Here is a 13,320-nt window from a genome sequence, read left to right on the forward strand (position 1 = left end):
TTAAAAATTATATCGTTATTATAAACAACGAAAAGGAAGGAGGGACAGTGTAACTGTGCTGTTACATTACGACGATTTCTGCTTCACTTTTCTCCATGAATTTAATAATCAATTGACTGCAAGTGCCGATCATTTAGGGAAGCGGGTGATGACAGAATCGATTGACAACAATTATTGTTGAGAGATCAGAAAGTTTAACTGGGCTGTTATACTACGAGGATTTCGGCTTCACTTTTCTCCATGAATTTAGTAATCAACTGACTGCAAGTGCTGATCATTTAGGGAAGCGGATGATGACACCATCGATTGACAACAATGATTGTTAAGAGATCACGAACTGTATGTTTAATTGCGGATACTAAAGAATTACGAGCACTTGTAACTAGACAAAGCTAAGCCACATTCCACGTGCCACCATATGTTGCCGATCGCGTTCACACTGAAACTTACGCGGTAACCGAGCGCGGCCAGCCTAACAGTGCCAGCTAGTGCACTATTTCAGCTCAGCTCCCAGATTTTTTTTTCGCTGCAGAGACCACACTCGTGCTCGTGTCAAGCGACAACAGTGAAAAGCATTGCCTACGATCACAAATTATTTTTTTATCTATGCCCTCAGCTAAACTGGAGGTAGCTGTAACACACAACCTGTGGCGCGGCGGATCGCTAACTTTACCGTTTAAATTAACAAGTGATTTCAAATATCTTGCCGTGTGACGATACCGTATCCTCACAAGTTCTTGCTTTCATATAATCAACCATTTACAAACGATATAGTCATTATCAACAGTGGAAAGAGTGGGATCATTGGGCAGTCGTGCTTAAACGCTGGACTGATCATATTGTATTTGTTGCTTCACAAAATTCCTGTACTTTCATTCTGTAACTTTTGCTCCAGTTTTGTACTTACAGATTACAGCGAGGTTTACCTCGATTAACTACGTGACGCTCTGCAAGCTGCTAAATTAGGAGACGAACAATAGGCTGTTTCAAAAACCATCCCCTGAGTGGTAAAATGAATTTTTCTAAAGGGTAAAAAAAGGGGTCAGTAAGTTTTTGGTCTCGAAACTGAACTATTTTCAAAATATCATTATTATTATTATCATTAGTCTCCAGAACGAGATTTTCACTCTGCTGTGGAGTGTGCGCTGATATGAAACATCCTGGCAGATTATCATCAGGGTTTCGTAAAACTGTAATACTTATGAAATAAGTTACCAACAACTATATTTTTATTTCAGACACTATGAGACAATGTGGCAGAGGTTAAAGCCTGTGAAACGAATGTTGGAAATTCATCTTCCTTCTTCCTCACACAGTCCACCTACTGCACATATAATTTGTATCATCCACTGTGACACTAAAATTGATACATATATGCTCAAGTTTCTCATAAAAATGCCTTTTCGGAGTTGTATGTAGTTCCCACAATGGACCAGAAACTTCTTCATTATTTACTTCATTACAATAAACGATCTAATTGAGATCACAATACAGCAGTAATTACGTAACGGCTGCTACGTAAAGTATTGGCAGCCTGAAGCCTTCCAGTTTCTACCATTTCAGGGGAAAGGAGTCCAAGAATCTAGTGGTACACAAGCAGTAGACATAGTGTACATTCATTAACTTGGTTGATTTTATAATGGGGTTGCAGAGTGTGAGTAAAGCAATTGTTACTAGCGAGAGCAGTGGTGCAGGGGAAGCACGTTTTGTAAGTACCTACAGTCAATGTGGATAATTAGCTTTTTTTTCTGCAGAGCAGTTTTAGGTAACAGTCGCGATGCCCTGAAAATTAGATTAAGATCTTTCTATAAATGCAAATATAATGTTGTTAGAATTAAGCGGTACCAACTCTCTCATCGACTCATTGTTTCGGAATTTAATAATGCACTTACGAAAACTAAATAATATTTATTTTCCATCATTTTACAAAATAAAAGCGTTCAAAGAAAATTCTTTTTTCATTATGAAGTTCAGTTGGGCGTCAATGTTGTTGATGATGGAGGGAGGGGATGAGTATTAGCCAATGTCTGGCTTCACTCACAGGAAATATTTTCAGAAAAGTTGGAAACCAATGTCCCGCATGAATGACGTTAGAAACTTGTGTGAGTTTTGGGTTACGGATCGTAGCTAGTTCACCTTGCGCCAGTTGTGGGTAGCTGGTTCACTTGGCTGCCGGTAGATGGCTACCTGATGCAGCTGGAGCGCTTGGCTGCTCGCTAGCTAGCCGGCCACTGTGGATGAGCGGTTCTAGGCGCTTCAGTCCGGAAGCGCGCTGCTGCTGCGGTCGCAGGTTCGAAACCTGCCTCGGGCATGGATGTGTGTGTTGTCCTTAGGTTAGTTAAGTGTAGGTAGTTCTAAGTCTAGGGGACTGATGACCTCAGATGTTTAAGTCCCATAGTGCTCAGAGCCATTTGAACCATTTTTTTGCTCGCTTGCTCATCCGCTCGTTACCTGATGTGTGACGAGTCGAAATGGCAATAACCACAGCAAAAAAGAAATAAAAACATTTAGCGTCCTCTTTTCAAATGTTACAATTTAGTTAGAAGTGTGCAGCGCGATTTTGGCAGAGAGTACACTATCCCAACTCATATAGCTCGAATAATTCGACGATGATACGTACACATCTCGTAATGCCAAGTTGCATCCACAGTTGACTGATCTCATGGAATGTGATTTTTTATGGGAATCTATGAAAAATTCCAAGCATTTTGGCGAACTACGAAGTCGCAAAGTAACAGCACTTAATGCAGTAACTCTCATTATTTTCCCGTAAATATGAAATGAGCTTAACTACCTCCTGGATGTTTGTCGAGCGCTCGGTTGAGGGCCCGTTGATCATTCGTGAGAGATAAATGAAAACAATGACTCTAAGCTTAAAATAAACCACATGACTCTATGTAAATGTATGTAATACGTATATCCGCTTAAAATTTGGTGGTTATTTAAAAAAAACTTTGTAGTTCTGTGAGTAAGTTAAAGTTCATCTCCATTTATGTAAAAGATGAAGTCTGGCACAAGCGGATGATCTTGGTTATAAATGCTGTAAGTCTCAGCAGTTTTTATTGTCAATATCAGTAACTTTCATAAACACGACTGGAATGAAGTTGTTTTGCTGTACCTTTCTTAATTTTGGTTTCTGGTTCTTCGTTATGCTTAGTGCCCATTTTACAGCCAGTACTGTCTGCGAAAATTGTAACGTCAGGAAGCAGCATGCAAATAATTATGCGCTATTTGATCCTATTAGAGGATTTTTGCATGGGATATGCCCACCTTACGCCTTTATGACGGCTTGAGCTCTGCTGGGTACGCTACCAGTGAAATAACTGGATGCCTTTGGAGGAAAGGCAGCACATTCATCCTCAGGAGCTGAAACCAGCGAAGGTAGAGGTGTAGATGGGAATAGAAGGTTGATGGGAGAGGCGTTCTCTCAACCCACAGCGGAGATTTTCAGCTCCCGGGTACTGGATGTTTGTGTTGTCCTCTTCATTTCATCATCATTCGGGAAAATGGCGAAACTGGAAAGTGAGAAAATTGCGAATTTGTACGGACGCTGATAATCACGCTGTTGAGTGCCCACAAACCAAAACCGCCATCATCATCAACCTATAGGTATCATACTGAGGTGACAAAAGTTATCGGATATGGATACGCACAAGTACAAATAGCGGTGTGAAAAGGTTTCCGATCTGATTATGGCCGGATGACGGGAATTAACAGACTTTGGAGGTGGAATCGTAGCTGGGGCTAGTCGCATGGGAAATTTCATTTCGAAAATTGTTTTTCTCTTCCTCTCTGACTGGGTCAATGCGGCCCGCCACTAACTCCTCTCCTGTACCAAGATCTTCATCTCATAACAGCAACCTATGTCCTCAATTATTTGCTGGATGTATTTCAGTCCCCGTCTTCCTCTACAGTTCTTACCCTCTGCAGCTCACTCTAGTACCATGGATGTTATTCCCTGATGTCTTAGCAGATGTCCTGTCATCCTGTACCTTCTCCTTGTCAGTGTTTTCCACATACTGATTTCCTCTCCAATTCTCCGCAGAACCTCCTCATTCCTTATCAGTCCACCTAATGTTCAACAGTCGTCTGCAGTACCTCGTCTCAAACGTTTCGATTCTTCTCTGTCCCGGTTTTCCCATAGCCCATGTTTCACTACCATAAGCCTATGATTGATACTAGTAGACTTCTCTTGGCCAGGAATGCCCTTTTTGCCAGAGCTCGTCTGCTTGCGATATCCTCGTTGCTCCATCCATCGTTGATTATTTTGCATCGTAGGTAGCAGAATTCCTTATCTTCTTCTGCTTCGTGATCATCAGTCCTGATGTTAAGTTGCTCGCTGTTCTCATTTTGCTACTCCTCATTACTTTCGTTTAGCTTCGATTTACTTTCAGTCCATATTCTCTACTCGTTATACTGTTCATTACTTTCAACAGGTCATGTAATTCTTCTCCACTTTCACTGAGGACAGCAATGTCATCAGCGAATTGTCTCATTGATATCCTTTCACCTTGAATATTAATTCCACTCCTGAACCGTTCTGTTATTTCCATCATTGCTTCTTCGATGTATAGGTCGAACAGTAGGAGCGAAAGATCAGATCCCTATCTTGCACCCTTTTTAATACGAGTATTTCGCTCTAGGTCGGAAATCGTTAGGGAATTCAATGTTCCGAGATCCACTGCGGCAAACGTATTCCAAAAATACCAAATTTCAGGCATTACCTCTCACCACGGACAACGCAGTGGCCGATGGTCTCCCCATAACGACAGAGAGCAGCAGCCTTTGCGTAGAGTTGTCATGCTAACCGACAAGCAACACTGCGTGGAACAACCACACAAATCGATGTGAGATGTACGACGAACGTATCCGTTAGGACAATGTGGCGAAATGTGGCGTTAATGGGCTATGTTCCAGGGGACCGCGAACGACGCGAGTGCCTTTGCTAGCAAACCCTAGACGATTAAAAACGCGTGGTCTGGTCAGATGAATCCCGACTTCAGTAGATAAGAGCTGATAGTAGGGTTCTAGTGTGGCGCAGAGCTCACGAAGCCGAGGACCCAAGTTGTCAACAAGGCTCTATGTAAGCTGGTGGAGGCTCTTTAACATTTACGTGATTACTCTGGTATTCAAAATAAAGTGCCTGGCAGAGGGTGCTGTAGGATGTGTTTACGTGGAATGGACTGAGTGCTCTGGTCCAACTGAACCGATTATTGACTAGAAATGGTTATGTCTGACTACTTGAACCCCATTTGCAGGTATTCATGAACTTCATGTTCCCAAACAAGTATCGAATTGTTATAAATTACAATGCGCTAATTGATCGGGGAATAATTACCGCGATTAGTCTGAGGAACACTCTGGACAATCCGAGCGTATGAACTGGCCACCCAGAACCCCGACATGAATCCTATCGATTTGTGGAACATAATCGAGACGTCAGGCTGTGCACAGACTCCTACACCAGCAACACTTCCTCAACTATGGACGGTAATAGGGGTAGCGCGGCTCAATATTTTTGCAGGGGACTTCCAACGAGTTGTTGAGTCCTCAGCACGTCGAGTTTCTGCTCTACACCAGCCAAAAGGACGTCCGACACGATATTAGGACGTATCCGACGACTTGTCACCTCAGTGTACACAGGTTTCGTATTGGGACTCAGGGCAGGTGCGTTCATTTTAGGAATGTTATTGTCCCCAGCCAATGCCTCACAGATGCTGCTTATGACAGGTGGGATTGTCGTGATAACAACGCACGCCTTCCTACTGTTCCTCAACAGTACTCAGTATACAGTGCTGCAAAATGACATCCCTTGCCTGTGCATTTGGCGTTTCCTTAAGTGCAATAAGAGAACCGCACACCAATCACACAAAGCACCTCCTTACTATACAAACGCCTCCCTGTCTTCACTTTTGGCACCACACATGATCGAACGTGACGTTCCCTTGGCAGTCGCTAAATCCAAACCCTTCTATCGTATTGCCAAGGTAGCGTGATTAACCACCATAAAACACACGTCCGATTGCGTCGATCTTCACAACACCTCAAGAATCGCTTAGCATTTGTTACAGAAATGTATGGCATATAACGAACTGCTCGACCACTGTACTGCAGTCTTCTTATCCCCCTATGCACTATCATTGTGCTAAATAGACTGCTGGTAGCACTTTCGAACTGACGAGTGATTCCTTCCGCTTATACGACGTTGTTTTTTACGATCACCACGTGTAATTCTCGGCAGTCCCCGTCTGTCAGCATGAGGTCTACCTTGTCGTGGTTTAGCTGTGATCGTGTTTCCACTTCACAAGCAAATCGCAAACACCCGATTTGGGCAGATTTAGAAGCTCTGAGACGTCCGTGATGGATTTGTTACTCAGGTAACATCCAATCACAGGTTGACTTTCGAAGTCACTGGCTCTCTTTGCCAGCCCATTCTGCTGTTATTGCTTCGCTGTTGACAGCAGAATACTCCTAGAGTCCTTTCATACTGGCGGGACAGCCTTTCTCGACATCTAGTGGTCAGTTTTGCCTTAGTTGCAAGTGTCTGGATACTTTTGATCAGACAGTGTCTTAACACGCCATTGAAAGCAATACTGTTGTGTAAGACTTCGTGCATAATGGTAAGGAGAGGTGGGCAACAGAGCGGTGCAGCAACTATTGTCGCATGACAGCAGGACAGTAAACAGAAGATTTATTTAACTTGTATTTCTCCAAGCGTATGAAGATAGATAGATATTCAGTGATCACAGGACCTGCACAACACGCGCTGCTTCCACAAACTGCCTCCATTCCTTTATGTTTTGTGCCCGGTTCCTCCAGGTGTCTTCAGTTCCCAGGGCTGCTAGGTCCTTCGCCAGGTCGTCCACCCAGCGCTGCCTTGGTCGTCCAATTGGGCGTTTGGTGTTTGATTTCCCCTCTGGTGCCATCTTCGCCTGTCTTCCATTTGGCATACGGGCTGCATGGCCCACCCATTGTATTCTTTTGCACTTTATCTTCTGGAGGATAGTTGGTTGTCGCATCAGAAGGTAGATTTCCTCGTTTCTCCTCCTCCTCCATTCTTCGTTATCTAAAACTGGTCCCCATATCTTCCTCATTACTCTTCTTTCAAATGTTAATAGATTTTTCCTTTCTCAGTCATGCTCCATGTTTCTAAACCGTAAATTACTGCTGGGCATATCACTGTGTTGTAGATTTTCATCTTAGTGTTCACTGAGATCGATTTAGAGCCAAGCGTCTCTCTGAGGGATGCATGCATTTCGTTCCCACTGCTAATCTTTTCTTGATGTCCATTTTTATGTTGTTGTCTGTGGTAAACCAAGATCCCAAGTATTTGAACTGGTCTACTGTCTTGAAGCTCTTGCCATCTATCTCAAGAAATTCTACCTGCTCTTGTCTTCTTCCCAATTGCATGAACTCTGTTTTGTCTCGATTCACTTTGAGCCCTACCTTCTGTGCATTATTGTCTATTTTCTGGTACGTGTCTTTCAACTTGTGCTTTGATTCACTTTACAGTATTATGTCATCTGCATATGCGAGACAATTGAAGTTGCCGTCCATCTCTACTCCAGCCCTCTCCTGTTGCCTACATTCTTTCATTACTTTCTCTAAGGTGACATTGAACAGAACAGATGAGAGAGCATCCCCTTGTCTGACGGCTGTCTCAATCTCGCATGTTTCTGATGTGGCTCCTCGGAAACGTACTGCTGCCTTTGACCCTTCCATACAAGCTTGCACCATTCTCACTAGCTTCTCAGGGATTCTGAAGTCCCGCATTGCATTGTATAGGCTATTCCTGTGGATGCTGTTATATGCACGATGAAAATTGACGAACAGGCTGTAGATATCTTCATCATATTCCCAATGTTTTTCAAACAATTGTCTTAGTGTGAAAATGTGATCTGTTTCTGATCGGTTTGGTCGAAAGCCAGCTTGGTACTTCTGTATGTTGTTCTCTATAAATGGTTGCAATTTTCTGAGGATAATTATGGACAGCACCTTATACGTTACACTCAACAAGCTGATTCCTCCGTAGTTACCGCATTCCATTTTGCTTCCCTTCTTGTATATTGGGCATATTATATCCAATTTCCATTCTTCTGGCAGTGTCTCCTCCCAAATCAACTTGAACAGTTTATATATTTCAACGTGTAAGCTCTCACTTCCCTCCTTGATTAATTTTGATGTTATTCCGTCCTCCCCTGAGGCTTCGTTGCTTCTGAGTCCTTTGATTGCGATTTTCACATCTTCTTCACTAACTTTCCATTCTTCTTCATCTTTCCATTCCTCCGTAGTGCTTGCAAGTAAAATCCCGTCTTGGTATGGGCGATTCAACAGTTCTGAGAAGCATTCTTTCCATCTTTCTACAGTTCTATGGACAGCGTTAAAGCCATAGAGTCAAGAATGTCAGGTCGTATAGAGGAGCCGACTGTGCGTCAGACCACTTCCTTATTGTGTGCAGGCTTAAACTCATGTTCACCTACATGCATAAGAAGAATGGGACACTAGAACCTGCTTTGAATGTTGAGAAACTAAGAGAAAGAGCCATTAAAGAACAACATGCTATAGAAATCAAAAACCGTTTTGAGGTCCTAGAGACCCTAGAACCAAGAGAGAACGTGGAGGAAAGGTGGAAAGAAAGAAAGTCCACGGTACTAAGTGTAGCGGAGGATATATTGGGAAGAAAGAAGATAATGAAGAAGAGGAAATGGTTCAACGAGACGTGCCAGAAGGCTACATAAAAGAGAAGGAAGATGAGAGAGAACTGGCTAGCTGACAGAAAGAATGAGCAGGAAAGGGAACATTTTATCGATATCAGAAGGGAGAAAGCGAATCCTAAGAGCAGAGAAGAGAATATATCTAACCAGTTTGCTAGAAAAAGTTGAGGCAGAGAGCCAAAGCAAGAACTCAAGGCAATTCTACCAATACAAAAAAAAATCGGAAACGTGGATTTCAGACCCTAACTTTTTTCATTAGAGATAAGAACGGCAACTTGATAAACGACAAGGAAATAATTTTAGAAAGCGTATGAAGACTCATTACAAGTAATGTAGCAAGAAATAGAATCCAGCTTTCTCAGTGTCAACAAGGATGAGGCTCTCTGAATTATAGCATGAACGATGGTGTTGGAGCCGCGACTATGTGGCGTCTGCGTTGCATCACGTGGTGAAGTGAGTCCGAGCACGACTGGGCGTCCGGCTGCCACTGGCAGTCCCGTATCGCAGTAACAGAGAGCGCTCATGACACAGAGCCACTGGAGGCGTGGCTCAGCGGACACGCGCCATTGGATCTGTTGGATCCCACAGGACTGCTGTTGGCATCTGATGGAAACTTTCAATTCCATTACCAACTTAGACACTCGTGGGGTGGCATCGATACACGATAGCACAAACACGTTATATGTAACTTATTGGAGAAGATCTAAAGCAACAGACGCAAGAGACGAGTAATTCCTGATCATAGTAATGCTACAGATTCTACCACCTTTAAGCCATCGGCAGTGGAATCTGCTTGCGTCCTTTATATGCAACAGACAACTAGAAGACGGCATCTGTACTTACAAAGAGTGAGAGTACACCTATAAAAGAGGTGTCCAAAAGCGAAAGGTACGAAACAACACTGTGGGTATAATTGAAGTACTTATTCAAAATTAATCACCAGAAGTCTGAGCAGAACTGTTCCACTATTTGTCGAGCCGAAGGATTCCCTGTTCCCAGAATTTCTGTCGCTCTGACAGGAGTCAGTCCTGCACTTTGCCCTCTAGTTCGTTCTCTGTGTTGAAGCGCTTCCCTCTGAGAGCTTTTTTGAGCAGATAAAACACATGGAATTGCAGGGCGACATATCAACGCTGTAGAGCTGTACTGAAGCTGTTCCCGCTTGAACTTTGCCATTACATTTTGTTTGGCCTTGGAGACATGTAGACGCACATTATCACTCCCTCCATGAGCAGCCCAGATAGTTTGCTCTTGATGGACTTTCGTAGGCTACGTAGCGTCTCAGAATACACGTCACTTTTAATGGTTTTTCCGTGCTCGAGGAATTCGACGAGTACGATACCTCGGACGTCAAAGAAGACAGTATCACCTGCCTGCTGAGGGCACAGCTCTGAATTTTTTAGGGGGAGATGGCGGCAATACATTCGTGTCTCACAGCGTTGTACCAAAGTGGCATATGCAAATTTAAGCCAGTTTGGTTGTTACGAAGTTCCGTACTTTTTCATTTGAGCACTCCTTACTGGATAACCGCAGTCGTAGAATACCATCTAATCATAATTTACAGGACGAACTGCAGCGAAAAGGTGACAAACTGAAGACAAGTTAGACAGAAGTAGTCAACTGACGGAGCGGCCTTTTTTTTTGTTATTCACAGTTATGAAAATTTTTAAGCGCTGTGCGGAATGTGGAATGTTGAGACGAGGACGTCGACAATATGCACCGATGGTCGATATTTGCTGCTTCACCTGCAGGAGCATTATGTATGACATAATCGAGTACCAGGTGTAGAATTCCTGTAGGTTGTATGTATCCGACTGCTCATACTGAACAAATTGCGTAAGCAGCGGTTAATAATAAAATCAACATTTGCTCTCAACTGTTTGACCTTTGGTTCTTGCATTCACAGCGCCGGATTCACACCTGGTGTCCATAATTCTAACTATTCTCTTTCCAGAGTAAATCGGTTCCGCATTAACGCCGTAGAATATCTGTCAAGTTTTGCTGCCTTATGGTAATTACAGCGCTCACTGGACCTCTGTGAGTAGCTGCACTTTAATCATAACCACCCGATAGTTAAGAGAAGGATTAACTCAGCTGCGTTTCTGTACAGGGGACCCATAAGACATAATTTTAGAGATACAAGCTGTTTCTAAACGCCACTGACACTAATATCTGTATTAGTAAACTTTTCAGTGGTGCTAAAATTAAACTAGGGCAGTACTATCAATCTTTCGTTGTAAAGGACATTTAGAAACGAAGCCCAGCATTTCTCCTTTTAATTCTACATCTACATCCATACTCCGCAAGCCACCTAACGGTGTGTGGCGGAGGGTACCTTGAGTACCTCTATCGGTTCTCCCTTCTATTCCAGTCTCGTATTGTTCGTGGAAAGAAGGATTGTCGGTATGCCTCTGTGTGGTCTCTAATCTCTCTGATTTTATCCTCATGGTGTCTTCGCGAGATATACGTAGGAGGGAGCAATATACTGCTTCACTCTTCGGTGAAGGTATATTCCCGAAACTTCAACAAAAGCCCGTACCGAGCTACTGAGCGTCTTCCACTGGAGTTTATCTATCATCTCCGTAACGCTTTCGCGATTACTAAATTATCCTGTAAGGAAGCGCGCTGTTCTCCGTTGGATCTCCTCTGTCTCTTCTATCAACCCTATCTGGTTCGGATCCCACACCTGTGAGCAGTATTCAATCAGTGGGCGCACAAGTGTACTGTAACCTACTTCCTTTGTTTTTGGACTGCATTTCATTAGGATTATTCCAATGAATCTCAGTCTGGCATCTGCCTTACCGACGATTAATTTTATATGGTCACTCCATTTTAAATCACTCCTAATGCCTACTTCCAGATAATTTCTAGAATTAACTGCTTCCAGTTGCTGATCTGCTATATTGTAGCTGAATGGTAAAGGATCTTTCTTTCTATGCATTCGCAGCACATTACACTTGTCTACATTGAGATTCAATTGCCATTCCCTGCACCATGCGTCAATTCGCTGCAGATCCTCCTGCATTTCAGTACAATTTTCCATTGTTAAAACCTCTCGATATACTACAGCATCATCAGCAAAAAGCCTCAGTGAACTTCCTATAGAGACATCCAGTTACCGTGTCTGAGCCTGCTTTAACCGTGACCTTCACCCAAACTATTTCACATTTCGGATCTCCGTCAATTCTTTGAGGTTCCCTATAACCAAATTGTTAGCGGTTACGTATTATCATGGTGTTCAAGTCCATAGTCAATGAAAAGATAGTGGAATAATGAAAGTGGCGTATTTTTTTCACTTTTCCGAATGTTGACAGTAACTGGTGAACTAAAATTGGGAGAGCAGAGTATAGAATGGAAGTTTCTGCGTGTTGACAGACCTGCGGATCCTGGTGGAAGCCGAAGACATGCCCGGGAGGTGCTGGCTGACGCACCACGTGGAGTGCCCCTGCCTGATGGGGTCGCGCTTCCAGGCGCAGCGGCAGCAGTTCTTCGACATCATGTCCCGCTGGCAGCAGGTCGACCTGGACGTGGTGAGTGCCCTCGCCGAGCGCGACGACAACAGCGAAAAGTAGTCGCGCTGGAAGTTCCAACTTTTATATCTTTCGAAGTTGAAGCTCAGGTTGTCGAGTCTAAACGCTCTCGTACACCAGACACCTGTATTCAAGGACCAGAGGAATTGTGTAATTATTTACAAAACGATTACACCTTGTAGTTCACTTCATTTGAAGATAAACTAGCTGCTACAGTAATGAAACAAACTGAAAATGTATTTGGGAAGAGCATGGATTGGGTTGTTTGGGGGAAGAGACCAAACAGCGAGGCCATCGGTCTCATCGGATTAGGGAAGGTCGGGGAAGGAAGTCGCCCGTGTCCTTTCAAAGGAACCATCCCGGCATATGCCTGGAGTGATTTAGGGAAATCACGGAAAACCTAAATCAGGTTGGCCGGACGCGGGATTGAACCGTCGTCGTCCTCCCGAATGCGTGTCCAGTGTGCTAGCCACTGCGCCACCTCGCTTGGTGGTTGGGGAGAGCATGTAATACTACTGGCTACTACGAAATTAGCAGTGCACCGATAGTGTTACACCTGTGAAAGGAATTAGATATGGCCATGACTGTGTACTGATGGTTAAGTTAGTAGCAAAACAAATGGGAATCGAACCAAGGTTCTGTAAGTGCATGAAAAGAAACGATCGCCAGCCCGATTAGGCAAAGTTGTACCGTGATAGCTTGGTTCATAAAAAAGGTTAACGAATGGTATTCACTTTACTAGATATTGAAATTCTATTTTTGATTATAGGACACGAGACAGTAGTATACTTTACCAAGCATTGTACCAGTGCTTTGACAAGAACAACAAAGAAGTGATATTAAATGTTTTGGCAACAACTGGTTCTCAAAAGCACTTACTGTCTCTTAAACTATAGTAGGAAGCCAATGACCATTGCAGGCAAAATATTACTAACGGTGGAGCAATACTTAAGTGGACAAGAAGTTCTTTTATCAGCTTTATTATTATACAGGGTTATTACAAATGATTGAAGCGATTTCACAGCTCTACAATAAGTTTATTATTTGAGATATTTTCACAATGCTTTGCACACACATAC

General features: G+C 43.3%; 1 protein-coding gene across 1 annotated transcript in view; it reads left to right on the forward strand.

The window, feature by feature from the left end:
* The window catches only part of LOC124777309 (phospholipase B1, membrane-associated-like), a 71,412-nt gene that overhangs the window by 28,568 nt on the left and 29,524 nt on the right, over positions 1 to 13,320 (forward strand). The window contains exon 4 of the mRNA XM_047252667.1: positions 12,087 to 12,241. Coding sequence (XP_047108623.1) covers positions 12,087 to 12,241 — 155 coding nt within the window. The remainder of the gene's footprint in view (positions 1 to 12,086; positions 12,242 to 13,320) is intronic.

The sequence above is a fragment of the Schistocerca piceifrons genome, chromosome 1, assembly GCF_021461385.2.
Source record: "Schistocerca piceifrons isolate TAMUIC-IGC-003096 chromosome 1, iqSchPice1.1, whole genome shotgun sequence".
In the NCBI taxonomy this organism is placed as follows: domain Eukaryota; kingdom Metazoa; phylum Arthropoda; class Insecta; order Orthoptera; family Acrididae; genus Schistocerca; species Schistocerca piceifrons.